This window comes from Pteropus medius, unplaced genomic scaffold, assembly GCF_902729225.1.
Source record: "Pteropus medius unplaced genomic scaffold, Ma_sr-lr_union100, whole genome shotgun sequence".
Classification (NCBI taxonomy): Eukaryota; Metazoa; Chordata; class Mammalia; order Chiroptera; family Pteropodidae; genus Pteropus; species Pteropus medius.
The window spans coordinates 176400-191111 of NW_024349565.1; the positions used below are offsets into that span (position 1 = coordinate 176400).

Below are 14712 nucleotides of genomic sequence, written 5' to 3' on the forward strand. Positions count from 1 at the left end.
TTTGGTGTGAACATGAAATGTCCCCAAACCCAGCCCCTCCCGATCTAGTCCGGCCTCACACGTGAGCGTCCCCCACGCAGGTCTAGCCAGGTGGCCTCGACAGGAGTGGATCTGTACAGCTTTTAAACACACATTGTGTGCAGCTGGGTGAGGCGGGCGGGCCAGGACGCCGGGGTGGGGGTGGGCTGTCACGCGGAGGAGGGTCCCCGTGGGGCAGAGCAACCGCTCTGTGTCCCCTACCAGGGAGGGGCACCGTGCAGAGCAACCTCCGCCCAGGGTCAGGCCGAGAGGCGTGGCAGCCCCCACCACCTGTGCGCCCACCCCACCCCGGGGACGAGGAAGGCCCGCTCCGAGACGGTGTCTGAACCCCACAGGTGACATGGACTCAGAGACTCCTACGTTTCGTGCATCTTAAAAAATTATGCCAGTGATGCTAACGCGATACGTTTAAAGCTGCGAAGTCAGTTTACGGCACAGTAAAGCACGCGGCCATGCGCCTGTGGGTGAGTCGTACCCCCGCGGTCACAGCCACGTACGCCGGAAGCCACTTCGACGCTGAGGCCCACGAACCCAGAGGGCAGCAGCAGGCGCCCCAATGGTAGAACCGTGGGTCCCTCGGCCCGGAAGGGGCCCCCACACCAGCCGGGCTGGGGCTGTCGTCCGGAGATGGGGAAGCTGAGGCCCCAAGGACACGATGTGCCCGGAGTAAGGCAGGACACCACGGGAACCTGAGGCTGAGGCGGACACACCTTCACTGTCACTCGGCCTCGCATGGCCAGGCACGCGCCTGCGTGACGGTCCCCTCTCCAGCCAGCGAAGACCGACATCCAAGCGGCCTCTGCCACCTGGGCGCCCCCACCACTGAGCGCACCCCAGCCAGGAAGCGGCAGGCGCTGCCACGGGGGCCGTGCCCCCCAGGTGTCGGGAGTGCGCGCCCCGTGAGTCCCAGGGAGCCCGATGGCTCTGGTCTCTTGCAGAACCCACACGGGTCAGAAACCACAGGGCATTTCCACAGGGGTCCCGGGCACGCCTCTGCGACAGGAGCCTTGGGTCCCGAGCAGGTGGTCCTGCCGTACCCGCCTGCCTCCCCACCGCCCGGCACCTTCGGCCCCCCCCGCTCCGGGCCTCTGCAAGGCTGCTCGTGCTGGTGGGGCGCCAGCCCTGCTCTTCAGCAGGTCCTGCTTGGGCTCCAGGACCCAGCTGTCACCTCTTCCGGGAAGCCTTCCGCCAGTTCTGAGCAGGCATCCACCGGCCCCGGTCCGGGCCTCGGGCGTCACACTTCTGTGCGCACATCTCCTTCCCAGCCCTGGGCGGGGGCTCTCCCAGTTCAGACCCCCAACCCCAGGCCCACCCAGGACTCAGGCGGGTATGAGGCATGAGGAGCAGCACCCCCCAGGCTCCCAGGAGCACCCCAGGATGAAGGGGAGTCACAGGGGAGAACAAGCCATTATGCAAACACAGGGTACCAATCGTTAGAGCGATCTAAAAATAGGCCTCCCATTTTGGGCCTAGTTGGCTTGATAAAGCGTTTTTAAGTGGCGATAGTCTGTTAATTTTTTCTACCAGCTGCTCTATTATGCAATTATGCGTTGCTCAGTGTCCTCGAAAGTGAGCTTAGAGCCCTGGAGAGCATCGTGTCTGTCCAGTGTCACCCCTTCAAACGTGGGGGCCTGCTCTGGGCCCTGGAATCGGTTCCGGCTCTGAGACGCATGCTGCCCACGTGGCGCGGGCCCCCAGATGTGGCGCGTCGGGCCGAGCCGTGTGTGGCAGGACATCAGCCGTTTCGCTAACAACCTGCTGTGCCGATTACGTGCTGAGTGGGCAACGTGCCGGACATGCCGGGCTAGATAAAAACACGTTCCTAACCATCTCTTTTTCTTTCTTTCTTTCTTTCTCTTTTTTTTTTTTGATGTGGCTGCTAGAAAACTTGCAATTGCACGTGTGGTTCGTGCTCGATTTCTCCCGGACAGCACCACCACATTCCTCGGGAGCCGGGCAGGCGCTGTGCTGCCCACAAGGTCACTGTGACCTTCCCAACCATTCCCAGAAGCAGATTCAGACACTGCCTGTCACGCGCAGGGAAACTGAGACATGGAAAGATGGAAACCTTGCCCAGGGACACACAGGTAGCACACGACAGAGCCGGGGCTCCCAGGGCCGTGTGACAAGACGACCTTGGTGGCTTTGGGAAAAAGGCGTGACGGGAGCAGCACGCTGGCTTTCGGTGTGACGGGAGGTGGCTCTCACCGTGGAGCTGCGTCTTTCAGCTGAGGCTGTGTGACCCTCAGTAACCCACTGGGCTGGGGTGACATCGGGGACTGTGAACGACCCAGATGCCCCTGGGAGGAACCGCCTTTCTAAGGAGTGTTCTTGGGGGCCCCGCACAAGAGACCCACACCTCTCCTCCGCGCGCGCCCCTCCTGCAACCCCCCCACGCGGAAGCGGCTTGTGGGGGGTCTCACGCCTCCTTATACCTCCAGCTCCTGCAAACACACAGAACGTGCTCAGTAACCAGACGGCATGACGATCGACCGAACGAGTGAATGGGAGCAGACGAGGCCACTGTCACACGGCGGTGCCTCGCTGGTGCCCCAGGAGCCGCAGCAGGTCCCCCGCCGAGAGACAGCTGCACACGGAGCCATGCCTGGCCTGCCCTCAGCGGCCGCCGAGGTCTGAGCCGCTGGGCGAGGCTCTTTAGAATCACAAGGTGACCGTCACTGCTGGCACCCGGTCAGGAGCCCAAAGGAAAGAGTCAGCCGGTTCTGCTGAAAACGCCACCCTCGGCTCCCTGCTGCCTGGGTCGGAGCCGGCCCCTGCCCAGCCCCAGCCCGGCTCCAGCCCCGATGACACGCGGCCACGTCCCCCCCACCCCCCACCCCGCCGCAGCCCGTGAAAAATGGCATTTCTGTTTGTCTTGTAAACTGCCGTAATGGGTAATATCAACCCCAGGTCCACGGGGACAGGATGCTAGGAAATCTCGCTTTCAGTGAAAACAGAAGGGAAAAAAAAAAAAACATGAAAAATTTATTAAACTGGAGCCGCTGGGACTAAGTTAAAGACTCACATTCATCTGTGCCCCAGGATCTGTGATCTACGTCCACGGTACGGGGAACAAAGGCCCCCTCCTCACATCGGGATGAAGCCACGCGTCCCCCCGACACCCCACATTTTGGGTTGAGAGCACAATCACACCGGAGGAGCCGAGAAAGGGGGAATGGGCACCCCGGGGTGCTGCGGCCCGACTCACCCCCGCGGGAACCCTGGGAACTGGCCGTGCACAAGCCGTCGGAGACAGGCAGGCGTCCCGAGGGTGCCGGCTGAGGGGAGGGACTCTGCTGGCACTGAGGAGCTATGTCATGCCAGGTCCTGGCTACACGAGGAAGCTTCTGGAAAGCACAGACCCCCAACCTCGGCTTGGTGACTTGGGGAAATGGCAGATCGTGGAGGCTGTCACCCTCGGCACTGACGGGGGCCCCCCCAGGCTCTGGGTGGGTGCGAACTTTGCGTGGTGGGAAGGTTAGGGAACAGACTGGGGTCAAATTTCGGCTCCACCACTAACCAGCTGAGTGACGTGCCCGTCTTCAGGCCTCAGTTCCCTTATCTGTGACACGGGGCCCTTGCAGAATACACCTCACAAATCGATCGCGGGGCAGGGGGCTAAGGAGACGCAGCGGACGTAAGGAGATGAAGTCCCAGCGGTGCCCGGCCCCGCAAAGGCTCTGCCAGCACCACTCGCCATCAGCGTCACTATCGCTTGGACTTGCCGTCCCCGTGTGCACGAGGCGCGTGTGACGAAGATGCGGGGTCTGGCCTCGGGCCCCTCCAGGCTACGAAGGCAGGCGTTTAACCCCGTGGACGGCTGAACGGGGCTCGGGGCTCGGGGTGGGGTGGGGGGGCTGACGTTGCCCAGGCGGGTGAGTGCGAGGGGTTTCCCAGAGCGGGAGACACTCAGGCCTGGACGGGGCAGACGAGAAGGGTCCCCGAGATGGAACACTGCCAGGACGCGGGGCGGGAGGCAGCTCAGCCCTGAGCGCAGAGCAAGGGGCTGCTGGCGGGGCGGGGGCGGGGCCTCCCCCCAGGGGACGTCCCCCCAGGCTGTGAGCCTCGGTTTGCTCACCCCTGCAGTGGGGTGAGCAGTCCCTCATCCAGCCTGACCCCGAGAGGCCCCGCGTGCGGGAGTGTGCCTCTCTGTCCCTGACTCCCGGGACCGGTCAGGGCGGGCAGTGGCATCCAGGTGGGCTGCTCCAGGCCCAAGCTGTGACTTGTGGGGACCCCAGGCCCCATCTCTCCCCTTCAGGGTGCTCTCCGACCCTCTACCCTACATGGGGTCGACCAGACGTCCCAAGGAGTTCCAGAGCTTCCAGTGGGGTCACATGGGGTCGTGGGCGCCCAGCCTCAGGAGGACGGGTGGTGACAGCTGCTCCCGCCGGCATGCCATTCACGGAGTCGCGCGAGAGCACGCTGCCAGCTGCCAGCTGCCAGCACGGTGCTGACACGGTGTCTGTGAACGGCTCGGACTATTTACATCGACGAGGGCCCTGCAGAAAGTATTCGCCGGCCCCACCCGAGAGGCAGCACGGGCGTGCGGGCGACATCGGGCACACAGGCTGCGCTGGCTCCAGTTCTCGGCCCCCGTCTGAGCTACACGGTGACGGGAAGCAGACGTCAACGGTCCTCCCAGGAGGAGCGGCCCTTTGTCCAGGACGAAGAGAAGCCTGTCGCCAAATGGGAACGGGGCTCCCGGCCAGGCCAGGACAGGGCTCTCTGCCGGGCCCTCAGGCGGTGGCCAGCCAGGTCGGGGGGCTCAGTTCCCCTCCTGCAGGATGGGGCCCCCCTGCCTTCCCCATCCACTGCCCCTTCCCACGGAAGTTGCCAGGCCCCTCCCTGAGCAGCAGGCTCCTGGCCACACAACCCCACCCTGGCCACACGATCCCACCCCCGCACAGGACCCCACGCCCCTGCCCACAGGACCCCACAGAGCCAGAGGATCTCCCCAGGAATAGCCCCTGTCCTGGGTTTTCGAGGGTCCCTGGGGGGGCTCCAGGACTTCAGGAGAGCTAGCCGGGAAGGACGGCCAGGCCCGGGCTCCGTGTGGATTCCTCCAAGACAGAAATGAAGCCGACACGAAGCTGTACAAAGATGGGGCCACCCAGAGAAGGGGGGCGCCCTGCGGCTTCAGGCGGCGGGTCCCAGCCCAGCCCCCCCGGCCCCCGCCCCCGCCATCAGGCCCCAGACAGCCCGAGCCCACACACCCCCTCTGCTGCAGCCTCTGCTCCGGGGGCCCTTGCTCTGCAAGCACCCACTCCCCCCACAACACAGCACCCAAGCCCCCCCAAGCCTCCCAGCCCAGCTGCTCCAGCAGCTTTGCAAAAGAAAGCCCCCCTTGACCCCTGACCCTGGGCAGAAGGCCACTCCCACGTCACTGCCAGGCATGCTGGAGAGCCTTCCAGAAGGCAGAAGCAGGTGTGACATGCAGAACCACTCACACGCTGGGGAGCACACGCCCGGCTCTGGTGTGGGGTCCCACACCACGGCCAGTCGCGAGGCCGGCCTCCTCCAGGGGGCCGCCCTGTCCCCTCGCGCCCCGTCCCCTACTCAGCCAGCCTCCTCCAGGGGGCCGCCCTGTCCCCTCGCGCCCCGTCCCCTACTCAGCCAGCCTCCTCCGGGGGGCCGCCCTGTCCCCCCGCACCCCGTCCCTTACTCAGCCAGCTCCTCCAGGCTGCGGTAGACATCGTCGTCATTTTCCGCGGTCTCCTCGGAGGGGAAAGGCCTGTGGGACAGAAGAACAGTGAGGTGGGCAGGAGTCAGTGGCGCCGCCAGCCCCGGCCGGGCCCCCAGCCTTCTAGCCACCTCCGCCCCCGGAACGCGAGCCCTGCTTGGCTCTGCCAGGGGAGCAAGGGCTCTGCCTGCAATCCCGTGGAAGGACATGTCCGCATGACCCTGACACGTGTCACCAAACCAGCCAGGCAGAGGTGCCAGCAGCGGGGAGACCCACGCCCAGCTCAGCCCAGGGACACTAAATAGTCACTCCCTGTCTCTGGGCCCCAGTGAGGTGACTGAGTCAGGGATGGCAGGAAGCTTTCGTCTCGTGTGACACTCCTGCCCCCACGCGCCAGGGGAATTCCAGAAGCAGGGGTGTGGCTGTGGGTGTGGGGCTCCCCCAGGCACCCTCGAGATGTGGCACCGCACGGGAGGCTGCCAGCTCACGCAGCTGGAGGACCCAGGAGGAAATCAGGCGGCAAAGGGTGGAGCTTTGAGGCACCGGCTTCCACCCCCAAGGATAGGGCCCCTCAGGGCCAGGTGACAAAGGCAGCCCCTGCTGGGGGAGCTGCCGGCCACCTGCACTGGCCAGTGCCTGTGAGGACGATGGCGCTCGCCCACCATGCCTGACCAGCAGCCCACCGGGGCCTGGCCGGGGGTCAGCATGCCCCGGAAAGCTTTCTGACCTGCTGGCCAGGCCGCCTCCCTGCACTGACCGGCCTCCCCCCAGGAGCAGGAGCCACGTGGGGGCGAGCCCCAGGAGGCCTGGCGGGTCTCCTGGGATGTCCACCCTCGGTGGGTAGACGACCGGGTGGCTGGGGCCACCAGTCAGTGCCACCAAGGGAGGCAGTGCGCAGCCCTGAAGAGCTGCCCTCTCCCAGCACCCACTCCCTTGCCCTGCAGGTCATCCCCACTTGACCACACGCTGTCCCCTGACGCCATCCCCAGGCCCCCAGCCCCTGCCGGATCCCGTGCCCTCAGCCCCGAGCCTCAGGAGCCGGCTACTCGTCTCTACCTCCGGCTCCCCCTCGCTAGCCCCTGGACCTGTCTCTACCCCCCAACGAAACCGTCCTTATCAAGGGTGGCAGTGACCTTCACACTGTCGAACCCAAAGGCTGGGGATGAGCACTCCGCAGTGGGTGAGGGACGGGGTGCAGCCCTGCCAGTCGCAAACGCTGTCCCGAGGAACCGGACAGGGCGTGGGCACTTGGGACGGGTGAAAGGGTCCTCTGCAGCAGGCCTTGTCAGAGCTTTTCACGTCTGCACGAGACTCGGGGACACAGAGAGTGGGCCCTGCGTCTGGACTTGAGACCCTTTATTATTTTTTCCATGAAAATTTCACAGTTCCGTATTTGGGGGTGCCCCGTACCCCTGCCAACTGTCATTCCAAGACGCATCTGGGAGGAGCGAGAGGAGCATCAGAAATGTTCCCGGGGTGGGCCGGGGGAGGGGGATGAAAGGCGCGGGCTCCAGGAGACAGGTGTGTCCACCTGGGCAGCTCAGAGCCTGGTGGGATGAGAACTCACAGGGAAGACGGGAGCAAAGGGGCTCGGAACGCTGGGGCTCCGGTCCCCAGTCCACTGTGACAAAGCGTGAGCCAGCCTAGAACACTGGGGCTCCGGTCCCCAGTCCACTGTGACAAAGCGTGAGCCAGCCTGACTCTGGACACAGCGGCGGGCCCAGCCCGCGCTGCCCAGGTGCTGGGGGCTGGGGGCGCAGGTGAGGAGCACGGGGTCACAGACCGGATTCAGACCCCGTCCTCGCCCTTCCTCTGAGCCTGCGTCTGAAGGGAACGCAGGCAGAGCCGGGGTCAAAGGAGAGGGCCCCGGGGTCTGTGACCCCTCAGTGCCACGTGGGGAGCCCTGTTCACGGACCGGAGGAAGGCAGCAGGTCTGCCAGAGACAGCACACTCCTGCCAGAGGCGGCGGGGGGGCGCGGGTGTGACGGGGTGCACCACACGCATCTGGGTCTCCACACCCACCACCAGCCCAGGAAGCCCACGCGGCGACCCCTCAGCGAGCCTGGCTCCTGAGGCCCCCTCCAGGGCGCCCGGGCCCACCCGCCACTCCCCCTTCTCCCTCAAGGACCTGCACAGCCCCAGTCAGGCAGGCCGGGCCATGTGGGCACCAAGGCCGGCCTCCAGGGGGGCAGCCCCGGCGGGAATCGCCTCGCGGTGGAGGGGGCTCGCTGCCAGCAACGTGCCCAACTCAGCCCACCTCCGGAAGAGACGAAAACGCCCTGTAATTGAACCGGGCGCCTCCCTGTGGCCCAGGGCTGCGTGTTCTGGTGGGAAGCCTGCTCCTGAGGATCTCGCGGGGGACCCCCAGCTGGGGCTCCCCGCCAAGGGTCAGGCTGACGTTTGCTCAGGGGTCGATTGCAGGGAGAGTGGACACCTGCTCCCAGCACCGAAGCGGAGGCCTGCGCTCTGTGGACAGAAGCCCTGCGCAAGGACCGGACTGAGCCAGGAGCTGGAGGCCAGGTCCTGCCCAGCTGTCGAAGGCCTGCCGTGGCCCTCGGCCTGAGGTCCCCAGGCCGACCCACCAGACCAGTGCCCCCTGCCCCCTAGTGGCTTTGGGGCAGTGGCTCGTATCCAATGGGGCAGTGTGGCCTTGGCTGGGCTGAACCTGTCTGGGAGGGGCTCTCACCCCTACAGCCCTCTCCTCCTGCCTCCCATCACCGTGACAACCGCATCCCCGCTGGAGGCCTCTGCGCCACAGGCAGAACCGCAGGCCGCCGTGACGCCCTCGCGATCAGCAGGGGAGGGCCCTTCGCTGCCTCGACACCACACACGACCAGGACATCACGCTCGTGACGCAGCAGGGCCAGAAACCGGCCCAGACCCCGCATGTCTGGGATCCCAGCGCTGCCTCCCTGACCGACCCCGAGCGCCGACGGCCCCGGCCCACACACGAGTGATCACGGAATGTGCCGAAGCTCGGGCCAGGCCGAGACGAGGCTGTGGGTCCCCAGAGGCAGAGCGTCTCCTCCCCTTCAGCGTGCGGACCCTGCGGACAGGCAACCCCCCTCCCCTGCACCCCCACGCCGCCCACCCACGCTCAGCTCTGGCCACCTCCTCTCCAACCTTGTCGGCCATTTCTGCTTCTCCCGATCGTCAATGACAAATCACCGTAACCAGGAAAAAACACAATCGGTATGTTGAAAACAGGTCGCCATGCTGGGACCACAGTCAAGGCCAAAGTTGTTTCATTTCACGAGCTCCGCTTAAGACTTTCTGACAACAAGGGGGCAACTGTGTCCAGCCCTACGAGCTGGAGCCCTCAACTCTCCAGCTCAGGGTCAGCAAATCCATGGCACATGTGCCACCTCTTGCTCTTCCCGCGCCCAGGCGGGCACCGCTGAGTGACAGCAGCTCTCCTGCCCCTGAAGCCCAGGGCAGTCTCTCTCAACACAGCTGTCCCCAAAGCAGCCCAGGCTTTCAGACGGAACACCCCACTGCACCAGCGAGGGGAGGCAGAGGCCGGCACGGAGCGAAGAGGCTCGGGTAAGGCACGCCGGGTCCACGTCCCACGCACCCCCTGCCCACCGGCGTGGCCTGCCAGCTGCTCAGCCTCTCTGGGCCTCAGCAGCCCCTAGCCAGACTGTTGCGAAAAGCAGCTACAAGGTGGCCGACGGCTGGACCCTCAGCAGGATCCCACGTGAGGGCTGCTACCTATGATTTCCGTGATCATCCTCATCCTCGCCCGGGCTACTGTCTACCAGCCCACGAAGCTGATTTCTGGTGCCTCCTGAACCTCGTTTCTGTCCAGATGCACAGAAAGTAGGTGCTCACTAAACTAAGACACAGGAGTAATTTCAAATCTTTTCGTCTCTCTCGTAAAAAATCATCAGTCCCGTGTGTCACCGTCTTTCCTCGTCTCTCGGTGAGCTGCTTTGCTGCTCCTCGTGCGTCCCCTCCAACTGGGGACGTTTAAGTCAGAACGGCCCAGCTGCCCGCGAAGTCTTTACCTTTGTTCTAGCATCCCTTTCCGGGCCACGAATCCCCCTGAGAACAGAGCTGCAAATCCAATTAATTCCTGCCACAGCCAAACAAAGACAGGGCAGCCGGCATGGGGCCGAGCGGGAGGGGACGGTGCCAGGCGGGAGGGGACGGTGCGAGGCCTCCCGCCCCGGCTGCTGGGGCCGGCCGGCGTGGGGCACAGAGGGCGGGGTGGGGGACGCCTTGGCGTGTCCCCCACGTCCACTCCACCTCCGGCCTTTGTGCGTGCTCTCCCTCTGCCTTCAGTGCCCTGCTCCACCCCGGTCACCCCAGTCCTAGTTAGTGTCCTTCGTGACGCGATTCAAGCCCCGCCTCACGTGGGAAGACTCGACAACTCTCACCCTGGGTCTACGCCCACCTGGCACGGTGCCTGGCACCAGAAATGGACGCATAGGTGGACAGACGGATGGACAAACGGATGGATAAATGGATGATCAGATGGACGGACGGACGGACAGATGGATGGGTGGGTGGATGGACTGATGGATAGATGGGTAGATGGACAAGCAGACAGGTGAAGAGCAGGTGGGTGGGTGGGTGGATTGATTTGTAGGTTGATGGGCGGGTGAATGAGATGAGTCAGGGGGCGGGGGTGGCCAGAAGACGGGTGTGGGGACCAGTGGGAAGTGGACGGCTGGCCACGGATGTACGTCTGATATTCTAGAGCTGGTCTCCCCCCTAAACAGCGAGTGGCAGCCCGACTTAGGTCCGAGGAAGCCCCTTCAGGAAGAGCTTTTGAGAAATCAAGCAGAGGTGTTCAAGTCGTCACTGAGCTGTGGCTTTCCGACCCCGACCCGCATTTGACGGTGGCAGACACGCTGGCACAGAGTGTGTGTGAGCTGTTTCTGGGGCCACGTTTCAGCTGGAAGATAAAGCCTGGGAGAGTCTGGGGCAGGTGTGACTCTGTGGTCGCTCTGCAGGAGGACCTGGCTCCTTCCCTCCTGTTCCAAGTAGCAGCCGGTCTTCCAGATCCCACTGTGAGGCTCCTACCCCCCGACCCCGCTCCCTGGCTCCACGAGACACCCGGACATTGACGGTGGAGCAACCTGCTCCTTGAGGTGGGGAGGAGGAGCAGGCACGACGGAGCTGCCTGCACAGAAACGATCGTGGGTGACACCCCAGCCCTGGTCACCCGGGCCGCCCTCCGGGCAGGCTGGCTTCTCCTCATCCCATGAGACCCTTCCCGAGGACGCGTTTCCTGGTGCCGGCTTCTGGGGAGCCGAGCTTCCCACCCACACCACCGAGGGGCTTACGGGGTGCCCGTGCCGGAAGCAGAAAGGCAGCTTCGAGCCAAGAAGCCCCCACCGGAGCCCACGTGTCAGGCGGTGTCTCGTGCAGCCCGCCAAGCCTCCCCGGCACCCGTCCCCCATGGGGTGGAGGCGGCGAGAGGCTCGGGCCACTGTTTCGTAAGGAACATCCCTGAAAACTACGCCTCCCCGCCAAGGTCCATTTCGGCATCTGGCTGCTGTGGCCGGCAAGGCCGTATCTGGGCAGGACAGTCCCAGTGCCAGAGGCAAGAAGTCACCAGCCGAGGGGGTAAGATCTGAGGAGATCGGAGCCCACAGCCCCGGACGAAGGATGTCAGCACAGTCCCTCCTTCCAGATCCCTCTGCCCCTCGTGGGTCAGGCGTTTCTCGGGCCCCTGCTCTGAGCCGCAGCTCGGGGCTGCCACGTCACCTGTCATCGCCTTTGGGAGAAGGTGCAGCTTGAACCCACCTCTGAGACCAATGCATCGGGCTGTGGTCCTCGCCCGTGGGACCTCTCTGAAAATCCACTAGCAGCTATGGCCTCTGTGAAGGGCCACGTGTCCACACGTGCATACGGCCGCATGGTCTGGAGGGGGACAGACCAGATGCTCCGGGGTGGCCACCTGCAGGTGGGGAACACGGGTCCACAGCTGCCAGGACTCCAGGAAAGCAGCTGGATGGGGAAGGGAAAGCAAATCCACGGCACGGGTGCCACCTCTTGCTCCTCCCGTGCCCAGGCGGGCACCGCTGAGTGACAGCAGCTCTCCTGCCCCTGAAGCCCGGGGCCAGTCTCTCTCAACACGGCAGTGCCCGAAGCAGTCCATGGCGGCCCAGCCGACACAGCCCTTGGCTCCGGCCTACGGGGAGATGGCCGCCAGGTGGACTTTAAGGCAGAGGGCAGCCCTCTGGAGGACCCGACGGCCTTCTGATCTCTGACGGTCACCTGGCATTGCTGCTACCTGGCAGGGGGCCTGGGGAGCAGCTCTCCCGCGGCACGGCCCAACTGTCACAACAAGCCAGCGGATCACGTTTCTCTTCTCAGCCCGTGCCCCCAGCACAGGCGGGCCCAGCATCAGAGTGCATGGGACACCCCACCACCCACGCCCACACCCCACTGTCTACTCCCTGGGTCAGAGACGAGGGCGACCTACTCCCCACGAGGGCCGACAGGGCTGAAAGGTGCAGGGAGGCCACACAGGCACAGAGAGCAGCAGAAAAGGCTCTGGGTGGAGGGCAGGCCTGGCCCTGGGAAGCCGGGAGGGCTTCTCGCAGGAGGTGGTGGGGGAGCTGGTTTGGAGAGCAAAGTCTTATTTTTTAGTTCAGAGTCCTAGCATCATAACAGATAAACGGGGGCAGGCCACGGAGCTTCCCAGCACACAAGTCTGCCAGAGGGCCAGCGTCCAGCGTCACTTAACTCATCTGTAGAATGAGAACAAGCCACCTGCCCCACAGGTGTGTTTTGAAGGTTCCTGAGATGCAATGTGGATGCCCCACCCACAGGGCCTGGCCGTACGGAGGGAGGACGGGTGACAGTGGACACAGTCATGACACAGGGCTGGGGGAGGCAGCCCTGGCAGAGGTGAGCACATCCTGCGCCCTGCGCCCTCAGGGATGTGGGGCTCGCTGCGGCTGGGGCGGGGCGGGGAGGAGGCTGAAGACCGGGGGGCAGGGATCCCATGGGGGCCAGGAGACAGAGTGACCTATGGGCCAGACTGGGTGCTATCACCAGAACCTCAAGCCACAGCCAGCACAGAGCGGGGAGGGTCTCTGCCTCAGTAAGGTGGGGGTGAAAGGCAGAGGCATGAAGGCGAAGCCACTGTCACAGCCCTGGCGGTGACCCTGACGTCTGCACAGGCAGATCCAGGAGACCTGGGGGTGAGGGGCGAAGGTGCAGCTGGCTCCTGGGTGACTGGGGGAGGTGGCGAGTGCTCCCCCAGAGAAAAAATCCGATTGACCCCCAAATCCCAGCCAGGCTGTTTCTGCCCGTTCCTGGGGCCCTAGCAAGGCGGAAGAAGACACTCTGACCCAGGGCCAGGAACAAGGTTTAATGTCTTTGGACACCACGTTCAGGCGACAGAGGCAGGGGAGGCAGGGGGAGCAGGGCCTGAGACTGGCTGAGGATGCAGGAAGGCGCTCCCCAGCGCTGTCGGCTTCACACGTTTGTGGCTTCCCACACACGCGCCGCACGACAGCGGCAGTGTGGAGTGGAAGGGCCCGCAGTGGGCGAGGCCGCCCTCCCCCAAAGCGGGACGGAGCCCCCACAGCCTCTGCTGCTGCTTCCGTGCCGCCCTGGCCTCCTCCCACGCTGCACCTGCCCGGACTAGGCGGGAATCCCCGGGGCCTGCCAGGCCCCTGCCCGGATGGAGCACCGGGACTCGGGGAAGCGTCACGGAAGTCCCCATGGGCCTGCAGGGAGGGCCGGCGGGAGCCTCCCGGAGCCCCGGCCCGCCCCCAGGCCCTGGGCTGAGACCTCCGTGCACGCCCGCTGCTGCCATCGGAAAACCACAGCATGCTCCTCACACGGGACGCTTCCAAACCGGGCAGAGATGGGCCTCGGCCCGGGGAACCGCGCCCAAGCTCGGGCACGCTGGGCAGGGAGAGACACGCCCGGAAAATGCAGCACCAGGTGGACGGGCCTCAGGCCCACGTCCTGAGGGAGAGACAGGCGGCAGGCAGCTCTGCCCCAGGCTCCGCGGCCAGCCTCCTAGCCCATGGCCGGGGTGCTGGGGTGACACGGAGCTGGAGGCTCTCTTCTCCCCTCCCTGACATCCTGCTCATCTGCCGGGAAATGAAGGGTCAGCATAGTGGCCTCAATCCCGAGTCCTAAGGAGGTCTTTGCAGGCCCCAGTGCTAGGGTCCCTCTGTGACACGTGACAAACGAGGGCACACCACCCGTCCGGCCCGCGGCCGGCATCGCTAACCCACCACGGTTCCTTCCAGCAGAGGTCATACTCCACAGGCAGGTCCGCGGACTCCGGGCAGAGGAGCAGGTCAGCTTCTGGGCACGCTGTGGCCAGCCCTGCACCGCAGCCCCGCTGCCTGGGCATGGGCTCAGGCCGGGGCAGTTGGTCAGGCCTCCACCTGCTGGCCGGGGTTCAGGGCCGGGGGTGGGGGCGCACGCACCACGCTGAGAAGACACCCAAGCCCGCCCCTTGACTCACTGATGAGGGTTCCAGGGAAGCCCTCAGGACAGGCTGGGGTCCCGGTAGTCGTGACCACCACCCACAAGACGGGGCTCCGGTCTCGTGACAACTGAGGACAGTGAGGCTCAGGGAGGTGAAGAAAGTTGCCCCAGGAGACCAGCCAGGAAGTGGCAGAGCCAGCCCTGGAGCCAGGCCACCCCCCGTGAGGGGCCACCGTGGGGAAGAAACCCAGGCAGGAAAAGCTTGTACCCGCCACCGCTGCCCAGGCTCCCGGCCATGTCGTCGCAGCCCCGGTGAAGCAGACCAGCAGGGGCCTGGGTGTCACTCCCTTGCCCAGGAGCCTCTGGCACTGCTGCCCAGCTGTCCACAGCAGCCCCCTCACTGGTCCTGGCCTCCACGGAGCCCCTGCAGACCACCCGGGGCCAAAGGAAGATTCTAGACAAAATCGCAGTGGCTACTGCCCTACTGAACCCCTCAAAAGCTCCCGCTCACTCTCCTGAGAGACTTGAGACCCCCTACCCCGAACCCCCCCACCCCCCGTTCCTGGTGCCCTCACCGCTTTCCA

The 14712-nt window shown here is 65.0% G+C and overlaps 1 protein-coding gene across 9 annotated transcripts in view; it reads right to left on the reverse strand.

Annotated features, from left to right (window-relative positions):
• VAV2 (vav guanine nucleotide exchange factor 2) overlaps positions 1 to 5943 on the reverse strand; it is a 55290-nt gene extending 49347 nt beyond the window's left edge. For 8 of the 9 annotated variants that reach the window (XR_005657320.1, XR_005657321.1, XM_039882922.1 and 5 more), the window contains exon 1: positions 5702 to 5943. Coding sequence is in view for 6 of the 9 variants with exons in the window: in XM_039882922.1 (XP_039738856.1) it covers positions 5702 to 5928 (227 nt within the window). In the remaining 3 variants the exon portion in view is untranslated. The remainder of the gene's footprint in view (positions 1 to 5701) is intronic. The other variant, XM_039882924.1, reaches the window with a different exon arrangement.
• Positions 5944 to 14712: the final 8769 nt, after the last annotated feature.